Source organism: Chamaea fasciata, unplaced genomic scaffold (genome assembly GCF_029207755.1).
Source record: "Chamaea fasciata isolate MVZ Bird 193981 ecotype frontalis unplaced genomic scaffold, bChaFas1.0.hap1 SCAF_7, whole genome shotgun sequence".
NCBI lineage: Eukaryota > Metazoa > Chordata > Aves > Passeriformes > Sylviidae > Chamaea > Chamaea fasciata.
The window spans coordinates 40,525,315-40,547,496 of record NW_027094092.1 but is presented as its reverse complement, the minus strand read 5'-3'; the positions used below and the strand labels follow the sequence as shown (position 1 = coordinate 40,547,496).

The following is a 22,182-nucleotide window of genomic DNA, read 5'->3' as shown; positions in this document are numbered from 1 at the left end:
GCATTTCAATGTGATGTTTGCTTACTCTGTCAGGGAAAAGAGAAAGCTTTTACTGTAATGCTCACACCAGCCACACCGCCCCACCTGAAACCACTACTTGCAACATCGAGATCCCTATACTCTTCATGGCTAGAGCACCAAAACAGTTTGACTACCAACTGCCTCCTAAGCAAGAAGAATACCAGGCCAACAGCACTCAGTCTGGCAGCAGTATCTCCCACTGAGCAGGAGAAGCAGGAATGAGCAGGCGTGGAACTGCAGACCAAGGGAACTGCTACTGCCAGTGGCTGCTATGAGAGGGCAGCAGATGTTGAAGATGGAGAGAAAGGTATGAAGCTGATATAGGTGAACTCAGGTCACACTGAGTAATTTCTTTCCCCTGCCCCATTTTCCATTTCTTACCCTGTATGGAGAATTCACTGATATCCCTAAGTACCACCTTTCTCTTCCATTACATTGTATTGTTTCTGAAAATTATGCCTATTGCTTCCTTTACTTTCATTTCCAGTGGCAGGTAGACTCTGGGCAAGACTCCTTCCTGGGAGCACAAACATGCTTCAGAGAGCAATTTCAGAAAGGAGAGACAGGGAATACCAAACCTGAGGATATCTAGGGAGATCCCAGAGGAACAGCAGTAATAAAATCCTGGATGAAGCAGGAAATTTTCATTTCCATCCATGATTTCTTTCCCTCTATAAATGTGCCCTGGTTTCTTAAGAAATAAGACTCTATTCCATGCTTTGCTGAATGAATGACACCTACTTATAAGCCAGAGAGAATGGAGGGACACAAATTTCTGGAACTGCCAGTAAACCAAACAACCAGACATGAAAATTAAAAGGGTCAGGAATACACTGTTGGAGGATTATAGAGGAATCCAGAACAGGCTGCCAAGACTTAAGGACTGAATCGCATCTTCCCAGGACCCTCCCAGATAAGGATCACAGGTGGGTGCATTCCCTCACACCAGTGGTCAGGGGGAGGGAAAGAGGAAGATGCCATTTTCCAGAAACCAACAGACAGCCCTCCAGGATGCTTTTGCTGTGCAGTTTACTAAGCAGTGGGGAGGGGGAAATAGGAGGAGTAGGGAGGAAGTGGGGGAAGGAGCCTGTTTCCTCCTCCCAAGGAGAATGCCATCCTCCAGTGCTTGGCAGAGGGATGGCTGCACAGGTTGCAGCAGTATTAGGGACCCTCAATCAGATTATAAGGACACAAGGGACTTAAGTGCATTAAAAAAAGATAAGAAAGACGCAGAGAGATTTACCCTCCATCCCTCCTTCCCCCACTGAGCAGATAGAGGTCTGTTTGCCCAAGGACTTCAGCTTGTTAATTTTGAACAACTGTTTGTCCTCCTCTTGTTCCCCTTCCTGTGCGACACTCCTTGAGGCAAACGTTTTCAATCAGCACTTGCAGAGCCACAATTCTACCCTGTCATCATCGCTCCAGCTGCAGAGCTGGTGAACAGGCTGAGCCCCACACAGCATATCCCAGCTCCAGCTGCTGAGTGCAGTGACCCACAGGTACTACAGTAAACAAAAGCATTTCATCCCTCTGAGTCCCTTACTGTGACACTCCAGACATAAGCATCATGGTAAAATCCTTTTTCTAAAGCTCTGACAGCCTAATGGGTCATATCTAGATGGAATGAAAGGGCATGGCCAAAAATCAGTACCTGCGGTATCCAGGTACTCAGGTTAATGCTTGCTGCTCTGCTTGATTTCCTCTGTAGCTGATTTTAAGACAGGCAGGCTGGTGACAGTGCAGCTCTGAGAGGGACACTAAAGGACAGACATTAAAATGGAGCGAGGAGGTGTGGTGGGTGAGCTCAGAGAAGCAGCATAAAGGAAAACAGTGAGCAGAAAAGAAATGGAGGGGGATGTAAACTGGGATATGAATGGAAGTAAGGGAGTGTAAGGAAAAGGGAGATGAAAGAGAGAGGGCTGGAGCAAAGCTGAGGGGCACATACGCTGTAATCACAAGGGCAGGTTTCACACCACATGTGCAGCCACCTGAGCATTAACTGCAAGGTGCAGCAGCCACGCATGAGATGCAGCTGTCCATACTGAAGAATGACACAGGATTTTGTACTGCAGCCTCACAACAAGACAGCAGCAAAGTAAAGCTCCTGCACAAGCCCTGTTATCACATGAATCACAACTGGTCAGTTCAAAGGAGAGAAGACACTCATCCTACAAAAATATCACCATTACAGACACTCCTGGACCCCCCTTTGTGTCAGCAAGGAGTTGAGATCAAGAGTATAGGGCAAAATTTGGAAAGCACCACCCCTTGGTAACCTATCTTGCTGGCAGTTCCTTCAAATAAGGCTATTTATTCTGGAAACATGCCCTCTCCTCCATTCCCCTGTATGGCGAGGAAATGCTGCTGTTCATTCAGTTTTGTTACCTTTTGAGAGACCCTGCATAAAAGTCCTCCTCATCTGACCTAGCTACGGAGCTGACCCTGGTGTACACCACAGGGACTGAGTTCCAGCTCCGTGGCAGCTTGTCCTCAGCTCCCCTGCATGCTCAAGCCCCTCTGACCTTGCAGGAAGGAGGGCAGGGCCAGGACTTGTGCAGGACTTCTCAGCTCAGCATCCTGCCTGGGGCAGGGATGTCAGTTTTCTAAGTGTCCTGTGGGTGCCACTCGTGTTCCAAGCACTCTTGCAGAGAGGTCTGTGCCAGCACCAAGCCTCTGCAGTGGGGGAGCTGATCTGCTGATCACTCAAGCTCCCTGCATTTCTCTGACATGCCCCTTGGAGAGACGTCTGCCCGACAACTTTGGGATCAGATGTCCCCTTACCGACTTGATAACATCAGGCCTTGGGGTTTTTTTCTTAATGGAAGTAAAATAATTCCATCTTTTTTTAAAAGCTGGACCCAGGCCGAGACTGTCGGAAGTAAAAATAGCCGAGTATGCAGAGGCGACAGCACACAGAGTCAGGTTTAGTTTCTCTTTTATTTTCTGGGGACTAAAAATACTCTTAAAAGCTCTGTGAAGCTAAGCCCTGGCCAGTGGGAAATGCAGTCAAGGCCCAATATCAGCTGTCGTGTCAAATTACCAGCCTCACCTCACTTTCCATCGAGTCCTATCACATGGCCATGGATTGATAGGAACAGAAAGATCTATCTTGCCAAAAGAGCTAACGGAGGAGCCAAGCTACAGGCTCTGCATGGTACAATATGTGTCTAGACCAAGAAGGACACAACCAAAGGGAACACAGGGCAAGTGCTGGCCAAGAAGCAAAAGGGCTGCTTTTGCTGAGCTTCTCTGATACACTAGCCAGGTTCTGTGTCTACTGCCCACCTAATCCTTGAGCTGCAGTTTCCACATTGCTTGCTCTCCCAGGGTCTGAGCTGGGGGGGTGGTGGTCTGTAGCTAGCAGAGCACCTGTCTCTGGGAGCTGCAGTCTGAAGTACATGGATTGGTACTGGTCAAGGAAACTGGAGCGCATCGGCTAAGAGCAGAGAAGAAAGGAAGGGAGAAGGGTTGTATCCAAAGTGTCTCCTACAAAATTTCCCTCTTCCTTTCTGCTCTGAACTTCAGGAAAGACAACAGCATGTGGTAATAGGATGAGTGAGCCAGGAGGAAGCCTATCAAGGAAACAGAAAAAAGAGATGACCATTAAAAGTCAGGCCTGCCAAGATGGAAAAAGAAATAGACTATAGGGGAAAGCATCTCCGCCTAACAGGAACGGAGAGGCTGCAAACTGACTAGGGTCTCTTCTGTTACTCAGATTCCAACTTGGGAATGAGAAAAGATCTCTTTATACCATTAGGCTCTAACGCTGTGGCAAAAAGAGTCCAGTCCCTAGAGAGTCTTCTGGTAGGTGACTGGTGCAATTACCCAACTCATGTGAAGTACGGGAAAACAACTTGAGGGTCACAAATCAGCACAGCTAGAAGAACCCAGTGACTAGGCTGGTGCAGGTGAACAAGCCTGGAAATTACACTGAAAGAGAGGGTGGAGAACTATCCTGGGGATGAGGGGAAGTGGAGATCCATCTCCTGTGTTACAAGAGCCTACAGAGAAATTAGATCAGTTCAAGTAGGATGCTGCAGCCTCTTCCACCTCTGATGCTTTCAGGGTTATGTTAGTCAGGTAGGAAAGTTTCTTCGCTGTTGGGCTGACTGAAGAGTCCCTGGACTCAGAGAGACAGGCTAGCCCTGTGATACCTGATTATACCTGGTCCCAGAGGCTCTCACATGCCTTGGAGCAGTGATACAAGGTGTCAGCTCCTCACATACAGAAACAAGCAGCATGTCCCAACCGGACAGTCAAAAGCATGCAGAGTCAGGTGAAACCCACACAGCTTGCAAATCATTCCTTCTCTTCTGCCAATGCCAGCTGCATGGCTGCCAGCTCTGCAAGGCTGTCTGCAGTGCTAGCCACTGCTGTCTCTCAAATGTGCATCTTCTTCCCATGCTGAGCCCCTCTCACTTTGCTCCCTCCACTTTGCTCCCTCTGGTAACTCAGAAATTAACAAGGCTTCAAGAGCAAATGGGAATAAAGAATACCTTAGTACCTTGTTCTTTGCAACAACTCTCTTTAGTAAGCCCCACACCCACATATTCACCCTGTGTCCATGGTACATGCAAACGTTCTCTTTTGATTGCTTCCCCTCCCAGACCTCCAAACAGTCTGAACCAGGTCAGCAGCTCTATTGGTTATGTCACCCATGGCCACCATGCCTGCATGGCAGCGGGCTGAGGGGCACTGTGGAAAAGGAACAGATGCAGGCACATGCCTGCTAGGAAAAGACCAAGGTCGCCTTTCACAACAGGACCTAAAAGATGACAAAGCCTTAGCCCCACTGACTTTCCAAGAGGTAGAACTCAGAAATAAAGCCCCAAAGTGGTGTTTGCTGCCTGGAGGAATCTGCAGCCCTAGATGTGATTTAACTCACCTTACTTTAGACTTTGATATCTCCCTTCTGTGCATCTGGGCTCCCTTGACGGGCAACAGAGAAAAAGGCGCCTCCACAATCAGTTCACTGGCCAGACACATACTTGAGGAGACATGACAGATACTTCTCTTCACTGACTACCAAGAGAAACCCTGTGGGGTAAAACCAGTGCTATCTCTAGTCCAGTTTTCTGTCTCAAGTGTATTTCAGTGAAGCAGCTTTTGGAACAGGTAGAGGAGCACAAGCATGGATCAAGAACAACAATTTTTGATAAGCGACACAATGGAGAGGCCCCCACCACTACATGGAAAGAGGTCTGCTTGTGATGGAGATCCATAGAGGCGAGGGAGTTAGACCCACCAACACAGCATACTCTGCTTTGGCCTTCCTCTTACAGCAACTCTGCCTTGGAGCATCTCCTCAAGTCCTCACCTCAGCAGTGGCTTTTCTAATACTAAGAACTATTGTCCATTTCTTATTGAATTCTTAAATTGGAACAGCTGTGCCAGGAAGTTCTGAATAAAGACCCTCTCAGGATACCCCGCAGGTCAAGGGCTGGCAGCCTTCAAAGGTGAGTCAGGGAAAGGGATTGAGAATCTCGGCAGAGCTGAGTCACTGGTGCACACAGGTTATCAGCGCCACATGCCTAAAGTTACTAGAGAGCACTGGGGGCACATATTCAGTCCCATCCCATTCTTGCTTACCTTGAAGAATCTTACCTGCTGTGTTTTCAAAACTGCCTAAAAGCTTCTAGGACAACAGCTGGGTTCTAAAAATCCCAGGATGCTTGTTGCAGTTTTTAGCTGCTTCCTCTTTACTGTATGTTTTGTAAGAGCCTTAAGCATAATTTTGGTGACACAATACACAAAGTATTTATTATAAACCTATGTAGAGGTGATGCCTCTCTGAACCCATATAGATGTATATTGATGGAACCTGGACTTCAATGTTTGAAAGAATGGAAATCTAGTTACGTGTGGTAAGACTCACAAAATTCAAAATGAATGAGAGGAACCAAATTAAGCAGATTCATAATCCATTAGATAAGGGAGAAGGTGTAAGGATGGTACTGGAGGTGCCATTCTTATGTCCACAAAACAGATACCAATGTGCAGTTTGTGAAGAGTCCATCTGCTGGAAGCCTTCTCTTTGGAGAATTACCATCAACCTGCCAAAGGCAGCACATGCTCTCTGTCACAACTCAGCTCCAGCCACACCGCAAATGCTCAATTTATGCCTTGGAAAATAGTTGGGTGTGGAAGATAGAGTCATCAAGATGCCACTCACTGCTCCTAGAGATCCTGTTTCAAAGGACAGGGGGTTGCCTGTCTGTTTTTGAACACAAGGATATTTTAGAGAAAGAAAAATCATTTTTTCATTCTCTTTTTTCATTTGGATACCTCCAATAGTGATATTTCTGGCAGCGGCTGGAGGCAGAATACTCTATAAATACAAAACCATTAAATTGCACACAGCAGCAACCTGATCGGGGCTACCTTTTAATTTCCTGACATGAGCTGGCCACTAACCCAATTACCCAGGGTCCCTGGAGGAGCCCTCATCCTTCTCAGGAAGCACAAAGCAAGAACCCAAGCATATTGCAGGGATGTCAGCTGAGCTTTCACTGAAATCAAATATCTTTTTGAGAACACATGGTCTGGAAGCAGGAATGGGGGCAGGAGGGAGAGGCTGCTGGAAGCACTTTGCTCCATTGAGAGATTCTTTCAATTGAAAACAGAAATTAAACACCCTCCATGTGGTTACGTTGCTGAAAAGGAGCTCTGCTGTTGCTTCAGTTATCTGGATTTTAGCAGAAGATGAAAGCAAAGTTTTAAGTGGAAGTGATTTGAAATCACCAATGCTTGGAATCCCTTGCTCAGATACTAGATGACTGCATCAAATTTACAACATCACACAGCCAAGTCTGTCCAGGATGACAGATTTGATTCCTTGTGAAAAAATTATGACATCAGCAGCCACTAAGGGAAACCGAAGAGTCAGGAATAAACACTAGGGCAATTCCACTGAGTATAGGGTTTTCTAATCAGCCAGGGTCTTGAAGAGGAAATGGATTTAAAAGATAGCTGCTTCTGAATTTTGGAGATTACAGTCTCACCATCTCAGAAGTGGGGATCACCTCCAGCATTCATAGAGATGAAGGCACTTAGGTAACACAAGGGTTACCAGGTTATTTTAAGTTTCTGGGGGGCAGGGAATTCCCAAAGACACTGGGAAGAGAAAGGAAAGGGGAACAATTAACAGGAAGATGAGCTGAATGAACTTTGTAGTTGTCTTCTGTAGACTTCTCTTTCCTGTTTCACTGCCTAGTGCTGCAGTGTCAGTATCCACACATTTTAGCAAATTTTACATCAGAAATAATATTAGACAGGTAGGATTCCAAGAGCTTGGGAGATTTGTAGCAAAGAATTTGGGTTCCCTGTTGAATTTTAATATATTCTCTAACATGTCTTATCTAAATGCGTTAGGAGCAAAGGAACAAAGCCTGGGAAAGGAATGGTTGTACCTGGGGTTACTACAGCATAACAGTTTTGGGAAGAAAGAGAGTCATGCAGATAAAATAAATCACATGTCTTTACTGGACAGTTGCCTAACTTCTCTCTTGCTCTTAGGAAGCCTCCCTTTTCTGCATCCAGATCAAGACTATATATTCTTCTACCTTCCTTCCTTTTATTTGTAGACTTCACCCTCACCACACAAGAGTGATTCTTGAGAGCCAGGAGGCTAGGCCTGAGGACAAATTACCTTCAAGGACATTTAGAGTGGGGTAAAACACCCTACACAGGACAGGTTTCCTATCCCAGGAATCTCCACTCCTGCTTTTGGCACATACAGTGCATGTACTCCTGCAAACTCCTTTTTTTTTACTTTCAGAAATAAGGTATACCTGGTCTATCACGGGACACATCCCCAGGGTCCTTTTAATCTTTGCCCTCTTTCTTGGAAGCCAACCAGTGATGCCTGCAAGAAACTGGGCAGAAGCCACCCATACATCCCAGAAAGTTGCACTTAGGACTCAGTCATGAGCAGGACTGAGCAGACAAGTCTCAGCACTGGCAGGGAGCAGAGGACAACTTCAGCAACATTCTATACAGTACTCATATTAAGAAAGAAAACAAGACTCAAAGGCTGGGGGAATAATCAATGGCATTTCAATGCCTGGATTTTTTTTACAGACATTTTCTTTGCTGTGTGGCTTTTTGCTGTGATGTGACACAATTGCATGTGCATGCGCTTCACAAAAAGCATTTTGTGACCCAGCTTTTCTTCCTTTTCAGAACTGTTTCTGCTCCATTTGGGTCTCTGCAGATGTGGCAGCACAGAACAAGGAACACAGCTTTAGAAACTATACAGCCCTTTGAAGAAAAAGTTCTGCAGGCCTTCAACAAGAGAAAGGACCAAATACCCAAACAGCCAGTCTGTTCTCTTTGGTGTGGTATGGTTTGATATGTCCGATACTGCTCCTCCTCCGCTTGCCTGTCTGTCATTTCCAGCCAAAGACGAGTTCTGTAATGAGAGGCCTTGATGTTTCATTGCAATTCACCTGTTATCCCCATCCCTCTTCTGATGATCACAGAACATTTCCCTTTCATGGGCAGTACTGCATTGATGTGACAAGGTTTCGGTAGCAGGAGACTGAAAGGGTGGTTTCTGTGAGAAGACACCAGAAACTGCCCCCATGTCCACTTCAGACAGCTCCAAAATGGACCCACCACTGCCTAAAGCTCAGAAATGCTGATGGTGCCTCTAGGATAACACATTCAAGAAAAGGTAAAAGAAACTGAGAGAAAGGCATGAGAAAATACAGAAAAAATAGCCCTACTGATACCGAGGTCAGAGAAGAGAAGGTGCCCCAGGTTCTGGAGGACCTGGGGTGCCCCAGGATCAGAGAGGCAGCAGAGGTGTGCAGGGCAAAGTTGTGAGGTCATGTTTAACCAGTCAACCAATGTCCAAAATGAAACCTCTGAGCCCACATACACAAGCCTCGTGTCATCTGAAATTACATCCACCTCTTGAATACAAACAAATTGCTGAAGAACAGAAAGGTTATGGGTGGCTAGAGCATAAATGGTAAGGGTATATTCTTCCTAAAACTGACAAGGTATACTGAGTTTTTAAAAGAGTTTTGAGCAGCCAACCTGATGAAATTTCTCTGTCTATCATCCCAGAAATCCAGGAAGATCTAGATCTACTCTGTAGAGCCCAGAGTTAAAGAACTACCCTTAGTCATTGTAGGCACAAGACAGACAGCGATGGGAGCAAAGAGAGGCAATGGGGTGGACAAACCCTGGGATTCCCAGCTCTGAATAATGCCTCTCCACTGCATGTTACAGGGCACTCTTTTCCTGCACTGGCCATCCCCTCATGCCAGACATATCATCTCCATTTGGGGTGAGCAGTATCACCAGTTGCTCAGGTTTCCCTGATTTTTGCAGACCAGGGGGGCATGCAATTCTACTGGACAAAGCTGTGAAGATGCCCATCTCCACTGCCTTCAGGCTGGTGGTTCAACAAGGCAAAGAGCAGCAGAGCACAGATTTTCTGGGGACAGTGTGTCCCTACATGAACACTGGGACTGGAGTCTGCTGAATGCTGGACTTCAAATTCAGCAGGTTCCTATACAAGCCTGCTAGGGCTAATTAATGATCCCTTGGGGCACACTCCAGATGGAAGTGGAAAGTGAGAGACAGGCAGCCAGACAGGCCAACACTTCAGACATCTGAGCCAGTTGGGCTCTGTGGGCAGAGCTTTCTGCTTGCCACTTTCCCCAGTGAGTCTTGCCTGCTCTGCAGCATCACGCCAGGAGAACCTGAGACAGCAAAGCTCTGGTGTCCATGCAGTTCCCTTGTTGCAATACATTGATCAGAGCTCTCTTAAAGAAAGTGGCCTGGATATCTGAGACACCTATTGATTGCTCCATTGGCTCTCTTCCTGCCCTGATCCTCATTCACTCGGCATTGCCTGAATAACCTGCATGTCGATGTTAAGGCCAGTCTCCCCGGATCTTAAAGGGCTACATTCGCAGCTTTTTGCCTAGCTGCAGGCCATGTAGGGAGATGTCTGGTGACCTTTATATGAAGTCCCCAAAGGGAGGATCCAAGTCTCTCCTGCAGCATCAAGGTGAGCATTTCAAGTGTAAAGCAGACCCTGAAGTCATGGTTATTTGTTTTTGTGTTTTTGTCATCTTTGAGTACTGATGCCTTCTGCTCGAAGAACAAGGTAACGCCACATGCCCAGCAGGCAGGAGGTAGCATGTACATCATGTATGGCAACAATAATCAGGAAAATGAGGAGAAATCATGAAGCCCTTAACTGGTTACTAATGGAGTATCATATTCTTTTGGACCAAAATTATAGTCTCTTTACACAGAAACATCCCCACTAAGTTACAAGCCCACTGGCTTGCCCAAGGACATCAAGGAGAAAACTGTGTAGAGAAGAACTGATTTCTAGATCTTGCTTTTAACCAAAGGACTGCTTTTCTCCAAACTTTTGATAATCAAGCAGGACAAAGAACATGACTTAGCAACCTTCTGGTGCGCATGAACCCAGGGATGATGAGAAAAGTACACCAAAGCAAAGTAGGAAGGGGAGCTGTTAAAAGGAAAAAATAATCATAGCCCAAATATCAAGAGACATCTTGTCCTAATGAGAGTTTAGAAACTGCAGAATAGGCCCTCTGGGAAAACCAAAACATTAGGGATTTTTAAAAACAGTTAAACTACTAGAATGGTACAGTTGGGAACACTCGTGCCTTGGCAGAGAAAGGGGATGGATGAGCTAATAGGATGACAGATCAGAGATGGAAAAGACCAATGAACCTTTTCTAATCTGAAATCCCTTGTCAATTCTGCGTTTTGAGCAATTCAAACAATTATGGATTTGTTCTTTCTAGAAACTCTAGGCTCTATGGAGACCAAACAGTGTAACACCATTTTTCTCCCTTCTTGGATTTGGCTTTTAAAGATGTGTATTGATTGAATTCTGTATACTAATACTTTATGCTTCCACCAAGCATCACACAAAGTTAACTAATTGGTCCTCAAAATTCTTTTGCAAAGCAAAGCAGTATGACCCTTATTTCTCAGCTTGGGATACTGAGCAAAAGAAAGGAAAAAAGATGCCTGCCCAAAAGAACACTTGTCCACTCTCTGTTAGGACGCAGGACCCCTATTTGCAGATTGCTAGGATAGTCTTCTCTGCTCTTCTTGGTATTATCATGTGCTCTTGTATCCCATTGCTATCAATAAATCTTTATGCTGTATTTTCCACAGCTCCAAATATTATGGGCAGGATCACAGATACACTAATATCAATAGCAAACCACCCTTCCCCAGTGACTTTAATGATGCCTGATCAATCCCTATATGAATAACTAAATACACTTCAGCACAAAAGCAGCCATAGAGTCAAATTTCAGTTTGCCATGAGTAGTATCCCACAGGGTTCGGGAGTTCAGTCACTGCATGGTGTGAGTGAATTTACACTGCTTTCCAGACTAACTCTGGTCTGGAAGGAGTTAACTATTTTCACAGAACTTGGAGGCTAAGACATAAAACCCTTCACAGGACCCTGCTCTGAACAGTGCTGAACTCCCAGAACTGGAAGCAGAGAAGCCCTTACCACACAGTCAGCACACCAGCACTGGCTCCTGTGACTGCTCCCTCAGCTGCCAGCTCCAAGAGGCTCAACTGCTCAGAAGCAGGACAGCACAGACACTGGCAGCCAGCAAGCCTGGACCTGTGCTCCTGCTCTGCAGAATGACTGGAGCCACTATAGGCATTTAAAGTTCTTTTATGGGATTGATATGAATAGGCTACAATGCATTAATAACCTGCACTCCTACTAAAGCCAGTGTCACCAGTGTATATTTGCTTTAGTGGGTAAGGGGATACATCCCCTCCCTGAACTACCACATGAAGAGAAGCAGGTTTCCAGTGGTCTCCAACTGCAAAGTAGGTGCCTCCCTCCCAGTAGGAGACCAAGATCCTCTAACACCTCTACACCTAGGTCAGGAAGGGCCAAACTACAGAAGCTGGCATCTCCTCCCCTTGGTAACTGGTATGCTCTAGAAGGAAGATATTTAACCACAGAAACGACACATCCATCAAAGAACAAAACGGGTTTAATGTCTAATCTGCATTCTTAACAACACTGGCTGTCATCAACCTGCCTCTCAAGAAATGAGAGAGGTCTAGTGAGAAGCAATACACACTCAACTGACACTGTACAATTTATTATCAGCTGCTGTGATGTTATGACCTGGAATAAAGTTGCATGCTGGCATCTTGGCTCCAGCATATAGGACTCGTGCATAACCCCAGCCAGCGCCTGTTTCTTGAGGTTAAGCTGAGAGGACCTTGCTCTGCTGGTTTACCGATGCAGAGGCTTATGTGCAGTGCTTCTCCTTCCTTCCCCTCCTCCCTTCACTGCCTTTCCCAGAGGGACCCAAGGGAAACAAAACTTTAAAGTCAATCCATAAGAATGTGTTTAATTGCCACTGAATTCCCTGTGGTTCCTCTTGAATGGACAAGGATTGAAAAGGGGGGCGTAGGAGGAAAAACAGCACAGGAGAGAAGCTGAACACTGCTCAAAGAGCACTGAACAGATCAATAGGCTGAGCAAAACACAGGCTGAGTATGCAGGGCAGGGGACCCACAGCTCCCAGACAAACCTATGCTACCAACCATCTTCAGAAAGTCTCCTGAGTGGTAATACAGGCAGACCTTCAATGCACACTGTGCCACAGCTCTGCATTAACTCCATCCTTCCCTTATGAAGAGCTGCCAACCCAGTCATGATCACGAAAGAGCCTCTTCTCCTCAACACTGAAAAATTACTAGGGTGTTGTGTCTTGCGTGACCCCTCTCTGGGAAGGCAGCAGCATCTCGGGTCGGACCAACAGACCCCGGCAGGCAGCCAACAGGGTGCAAGAAGAGAAACACCCTCCAGCCCAGGGCTCCTTTGGGAAAGGAAAGAGTCTGGTACTACCAGTTTCCAGTTATTTATCGAATTTGCAAGTACTAGAAATAATATCCAAGCATGAGAGCACTGACTAGAACCACTCTCCTCTCTGGGCTGCTCTCTTGGTCACTGCCCTTCCTGACTCTCTTACAAAGCCTGTAGAAAGATACATTCGGAAACACAAAGAGGGCAAGCATGTAGTTAGCCTAGGAGATTCTGCAAGGTCTGGAATCTCAGGCACTGTCAGGACAGAGAAAAATTCTCATTCTGACTCTCTCTTACCTTCTTTTAGCATCCCCACTTTGAGGCATTTCATGAAGCGACAGGCCTGACAGGACTTGCGCCTCCGTTTCGTGATCTCACACTCATTGGTGGCCGGGCAGCTGTATTCAATATTCCCTGTAATCAAACACAGAGATGGTCACCCAGGAATCATGTTCTCCCCATGGATCCAGGGACAGGCTGCAGTGCCCAGATACTCCCACTACGATCAGTCTGTAAATGTGCATGTTTGCTCATTCGCTTACACACTGAGACTTCACCTCGCTGACCTAGCCAAGGAGATGACTGCAGTGCTCGGCTTTCAGGCATGTGTCCTCCAGGCATGTTGTCATCCCTTGTGCTGCACCTCTGGTAACCTGGCCTGTTCCCTGAAGTCCAGGGATGAGTGTGGGAGCAGTTCAGACATTACTAGAATTTGCTTTGCTGCCAGTCTTGCTCCATGTCTGTGGGATGGATGTCATCTGCCCTTTCTTGTCCTGCCTGGGGAACCAGGGAGCTCAGAGACAGCATTTCCTCCTTTGCTTCCTCCTGCCAGCTGGCATACCACAGGTAGCAGGGAAGCAATAGGTCTCCACTGAGAAAGGTGAGTAAGACAACCTGTAAAATGAACAGGGGCTCTCTGTGCTAATCTTTACGTTTTTACTTTATTAAGTGCACCTGCTCTCATCCTCTGCACAGAGCATTATCTTTTCTTTACTCATCCCCTTTTATTTATGATCATCCCTCAATACTCCCTGTAAGACAGAAAGAGAAAGAAGCATCCCAGCTTTATTTCTACCCACATCACATTTTATTATAAGCCAAGAATATATCCAAAACATGGATGCAAGGGTCTGATAAGATGATACAGGTGGAATTATGCTGGATCACGGTGTAAGGCAACAATTATTTAGTACTAGAAGACAACAAACAGAAATGGCCATCTTCATCCTGCCATTCACTTTGAGCTGATGTTTCTGAGGAGGGCTATTCAATGTTTGCTGTGGACCGGGACTGGAAATCTAAACTTGGCACTGATGCATTGACAATGACAATACATTTAAGGCAGTCTAGTTACTGGTAAATCAGGCAGCACTGGAAAAGGTACCTAAGCTCTACAGTCAATGGAACAATGGAAAAGTTGGTTTAATGGTTTAGAGTAGGAAACTGAGATTTGAGAGTTCAATCAGAGCTGAGAGAACACACAGAATGGACTTTGTATAGCATCAGATTAGAAGTGGAGTTTACAGTTTAGTAATACTGTGACAGGACTCTATTTTTACTCCTACTTTTGTAATGGATTTTTGTGTTTTGTGCAAGACCATTCCCTCCTCTAAATAAAGATCAACAATCTGATACATATCAATCTCTGGGGGTGGGAACTAGACCTTGGGGTTTGTTAAACTATTGGAAAGCTCACTGGATTTCTGAGTGGAAAAACAGAGCACAGAATCAAAAGAAAGGATGCACCATTTGATTTATGTCATTATTCTTGTCCCATGCTGAGTGAAACCCCAGGAGCACCCCCAAAACCTAAAGATGGTCAGCCCACTAGCTATAAACGTTCTGCCTCTTGCTTCTTGTTTTGTCACAAAACTTGCAACTTTCTCCTAAGCTTCAGCCCAGCCACCCCATTCCTCTCACCACTGCTCATCTGCCCCCAAATGCAGTTTGTCAGCAAGAGCAGAGTGTGCTGCACAAGTTGCTTCCATTCAGGCTGTATTTCGTCATTGTGCAGCATCTGAATTTCAATAGCCAGCCATGTATCAACATTCTCAGAGAGCTGGAAATTGAGATTCATGCTAGATCTCAAGGTAATAAACAAGTTCCTGTTCTAGACGCAGAGCTCCAGCATATTACAGACCCATGGGCACAGTGGCCCTGATCTCATGGTCAGATACTTGCTGTGCCCCACAAAGTAAGGAACAAAACAGGAGTAAATCTGGGAAAAAATTCAGACACAGTCTCACTTTGGGAGGTTTTGCCTTTGTTTCAATGCCAACCTTTCTCTCTAAAGTCAGGATCAGAGCTCTGGAGAGATGCAAGATTTCATGTTTTGTGGTCCAAAAGCCAAAAATTTGCCCCCTAACACAGAGACACTACAGTAAGGGCAGGGAGCTTTCATAGCAGTGGGAGACAGTGACAGCTCTCATCTGGAAGCTCAAGGGCTCTCCACAGTGTGAAGCAGATCCTCAAGCTTCCCCATACCTCTCTTCCCTGGATCCTTTGACAAGCACAGTATTGGAAAGAGTCTACAAAACCTACATGACAACTGAATGGGAGAATGTCAGAGTATGTGAAGGTACTGGTTACCACACACACACTCTCTGTGCAGCTCAAATAAGCAGTTCCCAGAGACATGTCTGTACCGGGATCATGACTGCTAAAGGAGCCTCAGAGGAGGCTAAGCACTGGGAGTTTCGTATCAGCCATGCTGTGCACTTCAGAGACTGAGAGCCACACCTGGGGACAGTGCCTGCCATTACTGCAGGAAGAAGGGACATCACCAGGGAAGGCACAATCACCATTACCCAAATTATCCAAGCAGAACTCGACCAGAAAAAAATGTTGTTTCCAGAAGTTTACCAGAGTTCTCGGATTTTTTTTTCTTTTTCTCTACCTTTTTTTTTTTTTTTGTCTCAATTTCTTTTATGGGTCCTGGGGCTGGCTGCCAGCACAGTGAGTTGCTCACAGCTCCCTGTAATTTCTGTAAGTGCCCTGTGATAAAGTGATGAGATTAACTCATCAAAATTCCAACAGCCTCCCAGTGGCTGGCAGTCACACCACCAGCCCAGCTGCCAGCACAGGGGCCTCAGAGAGAGCTTCCCTTCACTGCAGCAGCTGGGGATGCTGCAAAGTCCTGCAGAAGAGTGTCAGCACACAAAGGTGCACACAGACATGAACATCTCTGTCTGCAACAGAATGTGAGTCAAGTCTCTGTGTATCATGAATAGTAGATTATGTGCCCCAGAAGGAAGGGGCAAAAAAAAGGAATAATTCAACAGACAAGGCTTTGCTTTGAGCTGTTGCTTGTTAGAGAGTTTTCCTTTCCTCAGAAAATATTTACATTTGATCTGAAAAAATGGTAGAACCTCACTGATGCCATGGCACAAGATTTACCAAAAAATGGCTTTAAAAATCAAATGGTAGGCAAACAGATCAGAGTTTGGACTTCTTCTTAGCCTTCATATATCACATTGGAGGGCAAATCACTTCCTCTCTACGTCCTAGTTTGCTCATCTGAAAAATGAAATGAACATCAAACCTACCTTTTGGAGAGGTTGCGAGTCTTTATTCATTAAGGTGTAACTGTACTTTAAAGCCTTTAGATGAGAGATGCTACAAAACAGCAGAGGACTATTGAAGTGATGGATTATGGTCTTTTATGCTGGAGAACTGCAAAACTACACTATTTTTCTGCAAAATTAGACCTCTGGCTATTAAACAATTTGGAACATAACTCCTAGTGTATAATAGAAGCACCTGAAAATTGCACACCAAAACTTGGTCATTCAAGAGACCATATATTCACCCTACCTGTTTGGAACAGGATGGACTGGGAAGATAAGAATGCCTCCCTGAGTTTGGGGGGCACAGTAAAGTCCCACCCATCTCCTGCTTAAATTAGGGACAGGGTCCTCAGGGGAACTGAGCTTGAAATCAGTACAGCACTGAGGACACAAGTTTCTCCTTGCTTACTTATTCTACCTTTCTAGAAAGCCTTTCTGCAAGGAAACACAGGAAAGACTAGACAAAAATAGCCAAGAAAGTTCTTAAATAATTTTCAGCTTCTGATTGCTAAAAAGCCCATCTTGCTTTTTCTTGTTTCTTCTTCATGGCTACTCACTTCAATTAGTCTTTCTAACTGAGGGATCATAGCTCAAGTCCTGGTGTGAGAAGAGGTACTTAGTGAAAATCTGAGGAAAATCTCTCTGTGATCTGCATGAGGTAAGAAGAGTTATTTTTTTAAGCCTCAGCTTTCAAAGAAAAGGATTCAAATAATGCTAGGAGAAAAACGGGATACATTTGGGTGTAACACCAGCACTGCTTCCTCAGGGTGGCACACCCGGCTCCTGTTCACAAAAGAGGACATGGACATTTCACAAAGTCTCGCTCAAATCAGCCTCCTGCTTGCACAAGCATGCAGGATAGGGGTTCTAGGGCTCCCCATTGGCAGCAACTTTGTCTACAGGGTTTCGGACACAGAAATACTTCACAGAACTTCCACAGAAAAGATTCTTCTGCACAGAGCTCGCTATACAGATATACTGAGGCAAACAGAAAACACTAGACTAATAGCGCTGAAGTTGCACTGAAGACTTTTTTTAAGTTCAACTGATAGATCTGTGAATAGTAAGCAGCAGTCAAGCACTAGATCATGAAACACTCCACCTTCCCTGGGTAAGATTTACAAGTTTTTGGAAAGCTGTGAACTCCCACCTGAAAAGTAGCAGGCACATTTCTGAGAAGGACAGAACGACAGGACAGTGCCCAGCTGATGTGGCTGCTACTGAAGGGACAAAAAACCTCCTTTGTGCATGTGGATTGTAATGCTCTTCTGCTCAGGAAAAACTCTGTCAACTGCTCCTCTTCCTGGGAGCCACTCTAAGCACCACCACAACAACAACCAGAAAGCCCTAGAAGAATTTATTACAAGCCTGTTATAAATCCCTACAAGTCTTCTGAGCTGCATTATCCACCTTTTAAGTCCCTTATCGGTGTAAAGGTATCCCAACACAACAGTTCTGTTGCTACACTCCCTGAGTTTGAAGCTTGCAAGACTCAAGCCGGAAATCCACAGATGCAGGCATTTTGCCTAACACACAACTTTCCTAACCAGAAATGTATCTCTTTCCTCTGAACCTCCAATGTTTCTCTGAGCTTTAAGCTTTTAATTTATAATAATGGATCATTTTAGAAATAGCCTTTGTTTGCAACATTTGAAGATGAAAAATAGATGCAAGGTAGTCACAGTCATGATTATATTGATTAATAAAGGACTCATATTGTTACACAGCACTGTTATTAGTTAATATTCAAAGTGAGCAAAACTACCTACTAGTTGTAACAATTAATGAAAAGAGAATGACAATATATTTGCCTGACACATAATGCTCTACCTACTGAGCAAACTATTAAGAGAAGGAATAGACTTTGCTTGAGAATTTCTATCCTGTAAAAAATCCAGTATTTGCCTTTGTCTAAATTTGGATGAAAGGATTAGTTAGGATTTCCATGGAACAAAAATTTAAAAAGCTTTTATTTATAAATATCCCAAACTATCTTTTATGTAACAGACCCATTCCTTTACATTCAGCTAATTTGAAATCTTTTGTTTCAAATCAGACCTCTATTGAGCACCAATAGCGGCACATTTAAACATGTCTGAAATTCAGATTCTCTCCTATCTGCACTAGATTGCACATTCCACAATATTTACAGTCAGGTGAGGTAAATGCAAACTGCCACTAGAATATAATCCCATGAAACAGTACAATGAGAGAGAAACAGGATTAAAATTTTGCCAGACAGCCTAGCTGACTGGAAATGCTTCAGGTCAGTTTAGAATTTCTGACTGCCTCAAAGCATGGGAAGTCCAGTCCTAGGGTTCAAAATATCATGTTCAGCAAGAAAGACCTGCAGCCCAGGGGTGTGTTCTCTCATCTCACCTCAGGTTTTCACTTTTCTGTCTCAAGCATTGCCAATGCTGCAACATGAAAATGACACACAGGTTTCCAGGCCTTGATCCTTGGGCTATGTAACACAACGTAAGAAAGGACAGAGGTGTGACACTCCCCCATAATCTGTGGGACAGGTTAAGGTGTGTTGGGTGATCCTGTCTTCCTGTCCTAGTTCAGGAAAACCAAACACTCCATTTCAGCTAGAATAGAATCAACTGTTTGGATTTTCCTGGATTTGTTTTTCTCCTATCATCAAAATTTTTCTTGGGGAAATCTGACTTGGTAAAAATTCCACTTTTCTTTGGAAAAATCCTACTGACAGAAAACTCCCACACAGCAATATTAGTGACCTCAGAGATAACCAGCCATGTCCATGCTGGCTCTCGGTCTATCTTCTCCCCATCATTTGAAAAGCAGCAGCCCTTGTGTTGTCCATGACAGCCTGGCCTCACCTGGCCAAGTGAGAAAGTGAGCTGCAAAAAAGCTGTCATGCTTAAAGAAGGTCTGCAGCTTGGAAGTCCATTCTTCCTGCTGCTGCTACAGCGGCAGAGGGAGTCAAAAGGCTATTGCAAGCTACTGCTGCCTCAAGATATGCAGGTTTTATGTGAGTAAATGCAGCTAAAAAAACCCTAATAGGCATGGGATAATTTGCGGGGGGAAGGGGGTGGTGGGGAAGGGGCTAGTTGGAAGGGGGACTTCATGAAGCTCTGCTTCATCATCAGGGGTATCTAGACAGGGCTGCAGTAGTTTAGTTACTCAGCACAGATTTAGACTCATTTGATGGCAGCACACACCTGTAAGGCCAGCAGAGTAAGTACAGTCATAGTATTCATTAGTTTTTCACCTGTCAACACTCAAGCACAGAGAAGTGAAGTGGCTTGTCCAAGACCACGGAAGCCTGATGATGAATTAACCTATTTCACCTCTTGAGCATCTGGGAAATCCTGGGGTCATTGCTCCATCTCGGTGTTCAAACCACTGAGTCAATGCTGCTCCCACTTACATGTCCCACACATCCCAAATCATGGCAAGATTTTGGTACAAGGATATTGGGAAAGCAGTTATATAACATACACATCTGCATGCTTTCTGCAAAGCCTACATTGATGTTAGGCAGCCTGGACGAAGATGTTTTCACTTGGACTGTTAGATGCTTAAAACAGATACTGAATATAATAGAGTTGCAGGATAAACACCTTTTGGAAATGCTCTTACCAGCCGCCTTCTCTTTTATGTGATCCTTAAATCCTTTTCCCCTGCACACTCAGGGCTATACTTGGATATCATGCCTACAGCAGCAGAGCCCTGGGAAGAGTGCGTTTTCTTGACTCAACCAAACTGTGCAGACTGATTGGTTGCCTGCTTCCCTGGGCTCAGCCTTCAGCTGCATAGCTGAAATTGCACACCCTCAGGCACAGCACACTTGACTCTCACACTCATAGGAATAAAAGCATTTTGGAACCTCAGTTGCCAGCCCAAGCTGATGACAGAGTGAAATTTCCACTTACTCCTTTCCCCCCGTCTGTTACATTTTAACAGGCAATCAATTAGGGAACCACAGGGAGAAAGAATATGGCTGTGCTAGGGAAAGAAGATGGAGGGAAGCACTCTCTCCTCTTTGGATTCAGACAGCTGGCACATCACCTGGCTGATACAGCTTCCATGTACTGCTACTATGTATCATTTTCTTTTCATTCTCTCTGAAAAATCTTCAAAAGTTCCCATGTCTTTTTCCCCTTCTCGAGGTCTCTTCTGCTCTGCCACAGAGGTCCTCCAGTATCATTCCCATGATGGGTTAATTATCTGGTCTCTTCCTGTATTAGAAGACCCCAGGACTTCGCTTCAGAGTGCTACCCTGTCCCTGCTTTAGCACCTGAATGTGCCTAAAAGAAAAACTAAGGAAGGCTCCAAGGGCTGGGAAGGGATGGAGTCAGTGCTGACAGAAATGTAAGTAAAAGTTCACATTCAACCACAGAGATTCAGCAATGACAAATCAAAGAAACCCTGCCAGGGAACAGGCCAAAGCCCTGGAGATTGCCATGGCATAATAAAGAAGGAAGTATGAGTGGGGCAGGGTTATTATTTCCACAGCTGGATTTCCACATTAAGGAAAAATATCTAAAATCTATGAAAACAAAATAGATATAGTGACTTTTGCGGAGACCTGGGATCAGCTGCACCCTGTACCGTTCATGAGTTGAACATCCCCAGCAACAGAGTGTAACCAGATCCATTCAATTAACAAAGTGAGTGGTCTCTCCACATGTGCATTTCTTTCATCTCACAGGAGGCAAGGAAGTCTTGATGTGGTGGACTAATCCCACCCAACAGTCAAGTACATGCACAGCTGCCTGCTCACTGTAGACCTGCCCTCAGTCAGCACACTGCACTTGGGCAAACCCAATACACTTCCCACTGGAAGATGAATGATCCTGTCCCTTTTCCAGTTAGTGGAGGAAATAACGGGAGTACCTGTACGTCCAGGCATGTTTGCTCACATGGGGCATGTGTATACAAGTATACGCAAGCATCCACGGATATTGGAGGTTGTTGGGATACACTCCTGCTTTTGATTATATTGTAGCTGCACATGTGCACATCTTCAGGCACACTTTTGGCAGTCAGGACACAGCCATACTCCTCATACATGAATTGTTCCTCAAGAAGCAACACACTGCAGTTCATCTACGCATGCATGCGTTGAGATTTTCAAAATTGCCTGAGGAATTGCTCATCCTTAGTGAGACTGACAAAAACTTCATCTTCAGTGCCTAGTTTTTTAATCTTCAAAAAATCTGCATCTTAATCAAAAAGGTTGGTGAAACTGGAAAGGAGAAAAAGACTGACTCTCACAAAAGTTCTCTGTCCAGATTTGTGCTGAGGTTTGTATGGAATTAATGGCTACACATCAGGACTAGCAGGACAAAGAATTTCTCTACTCTTGTAATGCTGCAGCTTTCACCTCAGGGTGCAGATATGTCTACATAAATTCCATCTCTTGGCAGAGGCACCTACTCTTCAAATGGGCCTTAAAACACCATTAGAAGGCAACACATTTCCTTTCCAGGCCTTACTTCACTAGCTGCCACATTCTCACAGTATCAGTGCCACTAGCAGAGGCAGGAAGACCCACTAGTCCAGATACCCAGATCTGGTAGCAAGTCAGGCAAGGAACTTGGTAAAGGTTCCTACCATCACATAGCCTAACTCCATGTCCATGTTGATTTGGAAGGACCAGAACTGAGCAGGAGGAGAGAGGAAGCATACAAAAGGATGCAGAGTTAGGTGCATTACATTAATTTTCCCTTTCCCCTTTTTATATGACACTGCAGTCTCAGCCATGTCTGGGGC

General features: G+C 45.1%; 1 protein-coding gene across 2 annotated transcripts in view; it reads right to left on the bottom strand.

Moving 5' to 3' along the window:
• ESRRB (estrogen related receptor beta) overlaps positions 1-22,182 on the bottom strand; it is a 126,845-nt gene that overhangs the window by 18,778 nt on the left and 85,885 nt on the right. For both annotated transcript variants that reach the window (XM_066188548.1, XM_066188546.1), the window contains exon 3: positions 13,172-13,288. In XM_066188548.1, the coding sequence (XP_066044645.1) occupies positions 13,172-13,288 (117 nt within the window). The remainder of the gene's footprint in view (positions 1-13,171; positions 13,289-22,182) is intronic.